At 39.7% G+C, this 12,200-nt stretch overlaps 1 protein-coding gene across 4 annotated transcripts in view; it reads right to left on the reverse strand.

Moving 5' to 3' along the window:
- LOC306862778 (protein Shroom3-like) overlaps window positions 1–12,200 on the reverse strand; it is a 56,506-nt gene that overhangs the window by 10,744 nt on the left and 33,562 nt on the right. For 3 of the 4 annotated variants that reach the window (XM_079405761.1, XM_079405764.1, XM_079405763.1), the window contains 4 exons: window positions 8,585–8,719; window positions 3,264–6,273; window positions 1,816–1,877; window positions 617–1,312 (listed from right to left, as the gene is read on the reverse strand). In XM_079405761.1, coding sequence (XP_079261887.1) covers window positions 617–1,312; window positions 1,816–1,877; window positions 3,264–6,273; window positions 8,585–8,719 — 3,903 coding nt within the window. Of the gene's footprint in view, window positions 1–616; window positions 1,313–1,815; window positions 1,878–3,263; window positions 6,274–8,584; window positions 8,720–11,474; window positions 11,661–12,200 lie in introns of those variants that run through there. The other variant, XM_079405762.1, reaches the window with a different exon arrangement.

Here is a 12,200-nt window from a genome sequence, read left to right on the forward strand (position 1 = left end):
ATATAGAGTCTGGCCAAAATATATTTAGAAATATATGTTGTAAGCAGCACAATTTAAGGAAATATATTTTTCAAATGGGAAAAATATTTAGTTTAAACCTTCAAATGCCAAAATATATTACAAAATGTTCTTCAAGAGAAATTAAAAAAAAAAAAAAAAAAATTAGTTTATACAATATAAATATATTTAGATTGAAAAGATATTAAACATGGCCTAAAATAAATAAGAAAATAATACTTAGCAAAAATCTATATTAATTTGTGTAAATATATTCTATGTTCGCAATTTAATTTTTTTATTTTGCACTACAGAAAAAATACACCTTTATATATACATACATACATACATACATACACACATACACACACACACACACACACACACACAAATTGCAATTGTTTTTTGTGGTATTTAACATAGTCACAAATGCTGTGATTGACATGTTCGTTTATTGTTCTTGGAACAACATTCCTATCAAACAAATCATAAACCAAACCCTGACCTACATTAAAGAAAATCACAAGGGATACTATTGGCACATAAATTCATCTTGTTCAAGCTCTTAATCCCTCAAATCTGATCTAATTGTTTCAAGACCAACAAGAAGTGTCTCTACCTGATGGGCCGTAATGGTCCCAGATGCTGTAAAGACACCTCCACGTTCTCCTCGACTGGGGGTGTGAGAGGCGGAGGAGGCGGGAAGTCTTCCATAATCTCTGTCTCTCTGATGGGCGGTGGTGGTGGCAGAGGTGCAAAAAACACTTCATCATCATCTTGAGACACAGCTGTACTCTGAACATCTACAAGATCAGAATCTGAGATCCGTAGAGAGAGAAGTGGCTTTGTTGGGGAAACCGGGCTCTTGGGAAGGATTAGTGGCCTTGAATCAAGTTGTGACCCTGTGACCTCTGGGTGTGGAGGTGACGGAGTGGCCACCGGACACGGGAAGTCCTTCAGGGTGTCTTCAGAAGTGCTGGTGTCGCTGGAGTTTTGCCGCACCATTCCCGGTGGACACTTCTGACTTTGTGGGCCAGTTTCGGGAAATGCAATAGAGTCCAGGTTGGGCTGATACAGTCTGTCTCCGTTATGCCAGTCGAGGCTGGCAGCAATGCCTGGAGAGGTGAAAGGGCAAGGGAGTCCCACAGATGCAGCCAGACCTGAAGCACTCTGTGCTTTAGGCCGGTCCAAATGTTTCTGACGCTCACGCCTCAACACAGGTGCGTTTTGCTGGACAGGACCCTGGTTTAGCTGGTAACTCCTCTCCGTACGTGCTGAACTTGACGGCTGTTTGTGTCCCATGTTTGCCAACACCCTATTAAAACATGCATATGAAATGAGAAAGTACCATCATTATGTTGTGCTTGTCAGGTTTCCAATACCTGTAATTTTTAAAGTAAATGAAATGCAAATCATTTATCCTTCTGGTGGGAATTCGTGCATGGCTCAAAACAAACTCAAAAATAGCTGCAGCGGGACTCTGTCACTGCTACTGACCGATTAAGGGTTGGTCGTTAATTTAAGACCTTTTATGGGTAAATATTTCCATAAAATTCAGTTTCAAATAGTTTTGAACTTGCAAATAAATTCTTGCTCTTTAAAGGACTGCACAATTCTTCAGCAACAAAAATGTTACTAATGCTAAGTTGTCTTAACTTAAAGCCTATAGAATGCAAATATAGATCATCCAATGAAAAAATGTTTATATGTATAATTCTTTTAGTATGTGAATTCTGTGCAAAATAATATCCACACATGTTGTATATAGGACTATTTGTAAGACATGGGAAGTGAATGTTTTTAAACGTATACACAAACCTGTTTTCAAAGGATTCCTTGGAGGAAACTCTCAACAACTGAAGGTCTCTAGCTAAGAAGTCCTAGACAAAAAGAGAACAAAAGAAAATTTCTTTTATATAAGCAGGTGACATTGTAGCACTTTCTGTTTCATACACCAGGAACAGGAAGTTAATCATTATTTCATGGTTACCTCAAGTTTAGAGAACGTTGGAACTTTAATGTTAATTTTAAACTCAAGTGCATGCCATGACTACTGATAAACTAAGATCAGTTAATAAAAAAAGAGACACAGCATGTCAACATCCTCATATCTGAACTATGTCGTATTCAATTAGCATGAACTGTGAACAGATGTGTGCGTGCGAGAGTGTGAACTGAATGGTGTGCTTGGTTTTGATCTTTTTTTCATGCCCAGAATGTTTAGGTTTATGTAAAGCCACAATATCAGCAAGTAGCAATGTCATCGTGCTGGTATTTTATCTTCTGCTTGAACCATTTCCAAGTTTGGGTAGCTGGAATAGTCTGGGATTTCACAGGATAGTTGTGCGTCTACTGTACACGGTCATCATCATACCAGAACCATTATTGTTTACATAAAGGATAATTATTCTCCTAGATAAATGGTTTTCTTAACCATTCCAAATATTTCAAACCCCAAACCATGACGGGTTGTCCATTATCTCCAACTCCTGCCCTCTGGCACAGAAGGAGTGCAGTTATCTGTTGCACATCTGTCAGATCTCTGACAAAAACCCAGGCTCTGTGGCACCAAACAGGAAGTGAGGAGCACTGGTCTCTTCCTGTGGAGCACCAGGAGTGGGTACAAAAATGATTATCTGCCCATTTATAGGAAAGGGACTGTTCTTTTACCCTATAACAGACAGACCCCAATTGTCTGAAAATGTATGCTCTGATGATCACTGAACACCAGCTTGACTGTTGCCCCAAAATTAAAATGCCATAATTTACCCACCCTCATGTCAAGACATAATTTCTTCTGTGGAAGAAAAAAAAATATATTTTGAAGACAATATTTTGTTTTTGTCCATACAATGAGTCCAAGTTGATGGCGTCAAAAACAAGGTTCAGTTGACCGCATTGACTCTTATTGTATGGACAACATTCTTCAAAATATCCTCATTTGCATTCCACAGAAGAAATAAGTCATACACGTTTTTAATGACATAAATGTGAGCAAATGATGGCCATTTTAATTTTTAAAAAAGAAAAATATTATAGTTTGCTTGACTGCTGATTTTCTTCAGTTCTGAGGGTTTTTCATTAGTTTTCTAGCTAGGGAAACACAGAGCGAGTAATCAGTTGTAACTATCCAATAAGAGGGTTAATATAAGCACATTTACTCTGCCATGAACATTATTATTTAACTGTGTGGTATGAAGTCACGTCACTTCAATGGCTAAACCAATGACACAGTCAAGTTCACCCAGCTAATAAATGAGTGTTACCTGACTAAAGTTCTCCACTGGAGATGACTTGGACCGAAAGTGCTGAGAAATGTGACGTTCTTCACTACGGTCCAGCAAATCCTCAGCTGAAGCTGACCTCCCTGAGCTTCTGCCAGAGGTGGCTCTCTCAAAAGTGGCTTCCAAGTGCTGTGGAAGGGTGTGTCTGGTCAGGACTGCGCCTGATTTGTGAGATTCAGGATTTGTGCCTTGTGACTGCTGGCCAAAAACCTCAGGCAGTGTGTGGTTTTGGTTAACCCTAAGGGGGTAAAAGGAGCTTTGCATTCCTGCTGGAAGGGTGGAGGATTTACGTACACCACCAGTGAGGGCATCGTATGCTGGCTCTTGCAAAGAGTTCATACTTGGGGTGGAAATAAGACTTTGCAAGTCAGCAGAAGAGGAAGAAGCGGACTGTATATAAGCGCTATGTGGGCGGTTTGGGCGTCCGTCTACTCTTCTACCTGTTTTGCGCTCCATATACTCAACAAGTGCCTCTTGTTGCATTTGCTTCAAATCAGGCCTGGGGGAGAAAAATCTGGGGTCAGCGTTACGATTCGCCACCTGCTCGAACATCCTGCGTCTATCCGCAACACTCATCTCACTTGCCAGAAACTGTTGTTGAACCTTCTTGTCAGCCTGATTGATTTCCTGAGTCAAAACTCCAACTTCATGCATGTTTTCAGGCTCAGAATACGATAGCTTCTTTTGCTCCATTGTGAATCGTTTGCGTCCACAGATCCGCATAACTGGGGGTCCAACAGCTGGGACACTGGGGAGGTCAGGAGGAGAGGCTCTGTTTGGTGCTTCAACAGGAACAACATGACGTTCCTTTGGAGTGTGTGGGGATGTTGTAGCTGGATTTAGACTTGTACTGGGTCCTTTTCGTTCTAGAGACATGTGTTTAGCTGGCACTGGTGGAGGGTTAACACCAAGGTCACGTCTTCTGAAGGAAGTTGACCTCAGAACCATAGACTGGGCATCTTTAATGCTGTCTCTATATGCTCTGTTAAAAGATGTGTCTTGGATGGTGCCCAAGATGTCATGAATGTCACCTTTCCCATGGATGTCTTTACCATTCCCCTCACCAAGCTGAAAGGTGCTCTTACTTCTTTGAAGACAGGTCTTATGGGCAACAACAGGCTGTTGTTGCTGGCGATGTTGGACATGATCACTACTCCCACATCTTGTTAGGAAATCATGATGCACATCCATCTGTCCATCATAACTCGCCATGCTAGAAGTATTTTGAGTTCTCCCATGAGGAACCGAGCTGTTGCTTCTCTCCAACATGTTGCGCACATCCTCTACACCAGAGAAGGAGCTCTTGGCACTGGAAGGTCGTGACGTTTGGCTCGGACGAGCCGTAGAACCATGGTGGGAGAGGCAGCTATGACTGCGAGGTTTGACTTGCTGTCTCTCAAAATGACTTACTTTCTCCAGTACGGACATGCTACGCTCTTTTTGGAAACTGGATTGGCTAGTTGTACTTTCGGGACTGGAGCACCGTTGAACCTCAGCAAGTGCATTCTCCAGTCTGGTCAGGGGGTGATCCTGGTCTTGACCTCTCTCCTGGAGAGCACTAGAGTCACTGTAGTGCCTTGAAGGTTTGACTATGTGGTCACTTCCTTGAGTTTGCATGAAGTTTCCGCTGTATGTTTGAGCAACTTGTCCCTGTGAAACTTTCCCAGTGTAAACTGGGTCTGGATAGATGCTTTGCACTTTGCATTTATTTTGTTCTTCATCTTGAGGTGAGTTGTCGTAATCATCCATACCAAGCGAGAAATTTGGTCTCTCTCCTCTTGGTTGCACAGGGGTGTAAGGGTCCCTCCTTTCCTGGGGTACATATGGCATGTGTGACTTCTGCATTTGTGATTGCCAATGAGGCCGATAAAAACCAGGTTTGACTTGAGTGTCATCTTGCACTCTATCGGAGACCTTTGGTTGTGCCGAAACATGAGTTTGGACAGGGATTGAGCTAGGAGCATTGCTTTGGTATCCGTTTTCAATGGTGACCCTGTCCTCTTTCACTGGTCCACCCAAGTGGTCACAGTGATTGTTGTGCTTGCTTTCCTTCGCCAGTGCTGGATATACACTTCCAGAGCTTGGGTTGCTGGTTGGAATTTGTGCAAAATGAGGCTCGGGAGGTGGAACAGGGTAGATGCTAGTGGGTAACATAAGGCGACCGGGTTGTGCAACCTGAGGAAAACCCTGTTTGGGTTTGGTGGTGGGGCTACTTTCGGGGCTTTTTTCTATGACTGTGTGCAACTGACCTTCAGCACCAAACGAGGACTTTCCTGTAGCCACAGAACCACTCGAGTGATGCCAGGAACCCTTGTGAAGTGCCCGCTGCGACCGAGCATGTTCAAGACTCGACCAGGAGTTGGGACGCTCATGACTGCGAAATGCTGCATAGCTGTCACTGCGTAATGGAGGGGCTGGCGCCCCCTTTAGGTTCTCATAGGAGAGCCGGTTGTGCCCTGGATCCCAGACTGGCCCAATGCTGTGGCGTTGTGAGCTGGAGGTGCTTCCGCTACTCCCACTGCTTCCACTACTACTACTGCCACGATGACAGATCTGGCCTGAGACATTCCCACTTCTAGACTGTGCTCTGCTGTCACTGGATCTCATAAGGGCTGCAGAGCTGATCTCATGCTCTTCAGAGACACCCTGTTGGGGGTCGTACACAGTGCGTATGTAATGTATATCAGCCTGCTGCATCCCTTCTCTCTGTGGAACGTTCTCCATGGAATATGACCTCTCCTTGTTAAATGACGGTGCCGCCGCAAGATACTCTGGGATACTGGAGCTGGTGGAGAAGGAACTGTATGCAGAATCCCGCTTGCTGTGCAGATGATCAATGCTACTGGAGGATTTGGATGACGATAGTTGATAGCAGGAGCTGTAGGCTGGGTGAGAGTGGTCTAGGCTCTCCATGCTGCCCCGGGAACTGTACTGATCTGGGCTCTTCCTAAGGAATCCTGTCTCAAATCCTGATAGGTCTGTGGTTGAGGCACTGCAGAAAAAAAACAATAGACAAATGAGCAATATAGTATTAACTGTATATTCAAGTTATTTAGGGTCATTAGATTAAATGGAAAACACCAATGACCCAAAATAACTTAGGTCAACAGTTTAACTAAAAATTCTATTAAATGAATTGTAGTAAATTGAGGACAATGCACAAAATAACTTGAAATTAAATACAAAAGTAATTCACATTATTTTACTGGGATGGGGGAAAAGATTAGAATAGACCTAAGAGCAATAATTTTTACTGGGATAACATAACTGCAGATCGAGATGCTGTTCTGGTTGACGGTCTGAGCTAAATTAGTAGCTGTTACAGACTTGGACAGACATCAAAGACATTGATTTACTACTTCTTATGAAATAAGAAGGAGTTCATAGTCACAATTTGAGTCTGCTATCCCTGCGACTCAATTATTCACTAGAAAGAACAAAGATTAGATTAAACCTTATAAGAATAACTGCTACAATGTAACTGATGTTATTGATGTCTGGACTGTTTACATCATATCTGGCGTCGATTACACTGTAAAATCCATAAAGTAGTGAATTTGCAATTAGATTTCCTTTCTTTGTACTTCCTCTTCTCTCTTCCCTGGCCTAATGATAATGTGACAAAGCTACAGATTTAAATCTGTTACCAAACTGTGGGAATCGGCTACGTAAAGGTTGGAATCATGGCAATATGTTTTTGCGTGTGATGCGCTGGGTCTGCTGAGGCGACTGCCCTTTTATGGGTATGTGATTGCCGGATTCTGAAAGCTGGCATCAGGCCGCTGGTATTTCTGCTGGCATAATTAACATGATGTCACTGACCCATTGTCAACAGCTCTGCAGTTACCCCTCTAAGAACTAGATCAACCAATCACAAGTCAGTACATCAAACTCTGACCACCGGGTCTCAGAAAGTGGAACGCTATTGGTGACCATTGCCATGGGAACCTTCAGAGGGTTGTTGAGGGAGTGTCATCCCAAAGAAAGTTTTTTTATTAGACCGTGCGTCAATGCTTAGCTCTCTGGTCCCCTTCAAACACTCTAAATGTTTTTCTTTCAGTGTCATCATTGATGGCCCTTGAACGTTCTGGACTAAATACAGTGATAATGATCGAGATAACAAGCGCACAAGGTTTTTGAGTGTTTGGGGGAAGTATGCAGCAACTAAATAAATAATGTCCATGATCATACACAACAGGAAATCTATCAACAGAAAGACAATTAAGCCACTTCTGGCCGAGATAATCAACATTCTTATCTAGAAACATTAATGATAATGGACCTTTCCAGCCATTGGTTTAAGAATATGCACCCACATGCCACTTAAATTAAACAGTCAAAAGCATATTTAAAATATTTTAGTTTATGTATGTAGCATGCTAGATAACATTCATGTATCAAGAGTAGGGTTGGGTGATACGGCAAAAAAACAAAACCTTGATTTTTTCAGAACGTTTGACCGATTCTCGATTTTTAACGATGTAACTACAACATGATTCAAGCAACTTTTTCTTTATTAACCCAAGTTATTCCACTTGGAATATTTGTTATTCTAAGTGCACCACACATGAAGTTGCCAAAATGATGTAAATGTTAAACAAATAATTTGTTAAATAGAAAAGATGCATGAACTACAACTACATCTTGTACAAACTTGTCTTATAAATATTATATGTTCAGAAATAATACAAGGAAAATGCTTTAAATAAAATTCTCAGAAGTCAAGGTAATTCAAATTCAAAATGACTGAAGGTATAACACCAGTAGACTATTAACTATAAATGTTCTATAAAAAGAAAGAATGAACAGCAGCTTTCAGCCTGCCACCATGATGCGAAAAATGAAATATCAGACATAGAGTTTGTTTTTTTATTTGTTTGTGCTGCTTTTCCATTGTTTTTCTATTCAAAATTGCGATTCCTTGATTTTTAAAAAATAAAAATTGCAGCAAAATATTTAAATTCAAATTAATCGATAAAATTGGAAAAATCACCCAAGGGGTAGCAACTAATAGGAAATACCTCATGAAGTCAAATCAGGTGCTGCAACCCAAACTAAGGACACACAATATTCTCTCTCTCTGAATAAATGTCTTCATTGTTAGTGGATTATAGCTAAGATGACTTAGCCAATCCTTCTGTTGCACTGTACAAAAAATGTCATCTTCACTATTATATCTCGGTCATGATCAAATCTTGACATGCTCTCCTTGTGAAATATAGAAGAAAGTCAGACTGTTACTTTGTTTGCTCTTCAACAGAGGCATCAGACTGCAGGTGTGTTTGTGTTCGAGTTGGACTGACCTGGAGTGGTAGCTCTGGTGCCAGGGGGCTCCCACACCACCCTGGGTGACTTGCATCATGCTGTCCGAATCCTGAGGGCCCTCGCCCAGCTTCGTAGAATGCCAGGAATGAGGTCGAGATCCAGGCTCACTCCGTCTGGGAAAGAGAGATTAAAAGACACATAAAAGTCTATGCATTTCTTTTGGAGAATGCAATTCAAATGCATAAAGTTAAACACAAATATAGTGACTATGCTTTCACAAAAAAACTAAACTAAAATACAAAAACACGGTTTGGTGAGACGTCAAAGTAGTTTAATGTAAACATACAGCATGCACTGTCTTGTGTGGTCAAGGCCACTGAGGATCAAAACATCCCTGAAGAATGTGGCACTGCCTTATTACCAGAATCTCACTATGTAAACATCAGTAAATAGATACTTCCTAATCTAGTCACTGACAGATTGAACATTTATGTATTATAAATATTTATTCATAAGAATGAGAAATAAAACTCTGGAAAGCTGGAAGTAGATTTCTATTTCTGTTTTTTGGCACAGAGTGCTGAAGTGTTTTCGAAACATGGCAAGAATGCTGGCATTGTCTAAAACAAAAACATTTTTGGTTTCAAACAGCGTGGAACATAATGAATGTTTTTCATATAACGATCAGCAGACTGTCTGTACCTACTGCTGCTCCAGACATTCAATCACACACACACACACACACAATATGCCAGTTTGTGCCCAACCAGTCTGCTGACTGAAGTGACCTACTAAAGCCTTTAATGATGGTGTGAGATCAGTAGCCAGAAAGACAAAGCCAGTATGCGACTAAAGATCATGTTCAGTCAGCTGACTGGGCAAATGTAGCACATACCTCTATTAGTGCTCTTCTAGAATTGCGTCATTCTGTAACTCTGGGCTTGAGTACTGTAGTGCAAGCGGTGGGAAAGCTTTAGGAAGTAGGGCTGCATGATATGGGGGAAAAAAAATCGAATTGCTTCTTATCTGACAAAAACTGTGATTGTTATTTCAAATGTTTTAAATGCTTAATGCAACTTTTAAAATGTTTTTTTTTTTTTACTCTGTAAAGCAAATTATGACTGTCAAATTAAATATTAATTTAATTTAATATAAAAATAATCTATTATTATTATTTTTTATATTATTATAGTTTTTTTATAATATTACTAATGTATCACTGTAAAATAAAAAAATTAGTTATTCTTTGTTTTAGGATCTTGATGATTTTATATATATGTTTGTGTGTGGGTGTGTGTATATATAATATATATACAGCATTGTCTATGACAATAAGAAACAAAATATTAAACAAAATAAGAAACGGTACTATTATAATAAATCACTATAAAATAAAAAAAGATAAAAAGTCTTTGGTTGAGGAGCTGTAATGTCCTCCACAAAGCTGATCACATTTCTCAGGACAATGAAGTGTCTTAGATTGTTTCCTTAACAACCCACTCCCTTGAACTTTGACCCTGCTCTATGGAGACAGATCGGACACTGCATCTGCAAAACATCTGGCTTTTATGACATGTTGCTATGGAAGTGACTTTCTTGTTGCTTTAACACACCCTCTTCCAAAGGGCCGCTCTTTCTGACCATTCTAGATTTGGACAAGCTCTGTCCTAATGACTCCCATAAGTAAAATGTTTTCAATCAGTGTTGAGCAAAGAACAGAAAATACTTTTGACCACCTTACGATGGTTCGAAAAGCAGTTAGACCGGAAATGTTCATGTAAACAGGAGACACTGATCTAGAAGTACATTCACAGTCTCAGATATTTTATCTAGGGAGGATAATTGTTGCATTTTTTTAAATAGTTGCTGTAATGATTATTCATATCCTATTCAGATTGTGGATTCATGCCCTGGATGACCTGATCAGCAAGAGAATATTTATATGTCATAATATAAAATACTTTAAGACAGGGTGATGATCGTTCACTAAAAATAGAACTATTTAAAGATTTTTGTAAATTGAAATAATAACAAAAGGAAAAACTAATAATATGAAATTAAGTCAAATAATAAAATAAAAACATTTGAATGAAAAAACATTTTGAACTGTATTAAGTTTACAATGGAGCACAAAAATTAATAAACTGCAAATAAATAAAAACTAAAATGGAACTAAAAATAAATTAAACCTAAACAATATATAAAATAAAAAACACTAATACAAATGACTGAATCACATTATGAAATTAATAAACATTTATAAACAATTTCTGAAATTACTAAAAAATGACTAAAATTTTAAATTAAAATCTAAAATTAAAATCAAAGACATATTATAACAATATATACAGATAATTAAAAAAAAAATCAGTAACATTTTATTATAGGGACCAATTCTCACTATTAATTAGTTGCTTATTAGCATGCATATTACTACGCATATTGGTTATTTATTAGTAATTATAAAACATATTCTCCATGATCATATTCTATATCCCTAATCCTACCCAATACATAAACTTAACAACTACCTTACTAAACAATAATTAGGAGTTTGAGGCAAAAGTTGTAGTTAATAGTTTATTAACAGCGAGAATTTGTCCTTAAAATAAAGTGTGACCAAAAAAACCCCACGGCTTTTAAAGTGACTATAAATACTACTACTAGTATTAGAATTAGACATAGAATTACAGATAAAATGAAATCCCATTGGGGGATCAATGGAGTTATGTTCCACATAAGAGAAAGCTCTTTGGATTTGGGGTGACTTAATCATGACAGAATTTTAATTTCCTTTAAATTGGCAAGTTTATAAAGCAAGTAGTCAAGGCCTTTCCTCAAACCCAGTTGCATTCTGGTTAAAGCATTACCTGACCTGCTACCTATCATTCCCTCGCTATCCTCCCTTAACGAGCGCTCAGCAGTTACCTTGCAGTCAGTCTCAGCACTTTAGAGATCAATCCCGTAGCCAGACCGTTGACGCTGGCCTCCGACGGCACCTTGCAAAGTGCCCCGTCCGATCTTCCGAGGTTCGTTTTCTGCTTCCTCCGCAGCTTTTTGCGGTAAAATGCCCCAAGCAGCTCCATGCCGTCTTTAGCAGTCTTCTGATAATTTGTGAGTGAAATTCTAAGCGGCTGGAAGGTTGGCGGGGTGCAGTTTGACGACGCAAAGAACGTTAAAACATGCAATTAAGCGTCATTAAAAAGTCACGATAAGAACTAGAATAAACATCCTGTCCTTACCAGCACTGGACAAACATATTTCAAAAACGAAGATATGGAGGAAAAAGCTTCCTTTGTGAGATTGTATATTAGAAGAGCGTTGGATATAAGGAACTGGGATAAATAGTAAAATAACGCAAGGCACAGACAGCTGGGAGCAAATGTGAACACATGATAACATTGGTTCATACCATCAAACAAAGACTGGCCTTTGTGTGCATCTTCCTCTCTTCCTTTCTTTTCTCCCTCTTCGTCATCATGATCATCCACGTGATCCCAGACAAGTCAACAAGCCTATCCATGCCCAGAGGGCATTGTGGGAAGAGGAAGGCCATAGTTAGGGTGTGTCGCAGGGTTGCTTTCATGAGTCGCTGACAGCCGTCTCCGGGCCTGCAGGGAATACGGGCAGGTGTAATAGCACATGTGTCTTCAC

The sequence above is a fragment of the Barbus barbus genome, assembly GCF_936440315.1.
Source record: "Barbus barbus genome assembly, chromosome: 43".
Classification (NCBI taxonomy): domain Eukaryota; kingdom Metazoa; phylum Chordata; class Actinopteri; order Cypriniformes; family Cyprinidae; genus Barbus; species Barbus barbus.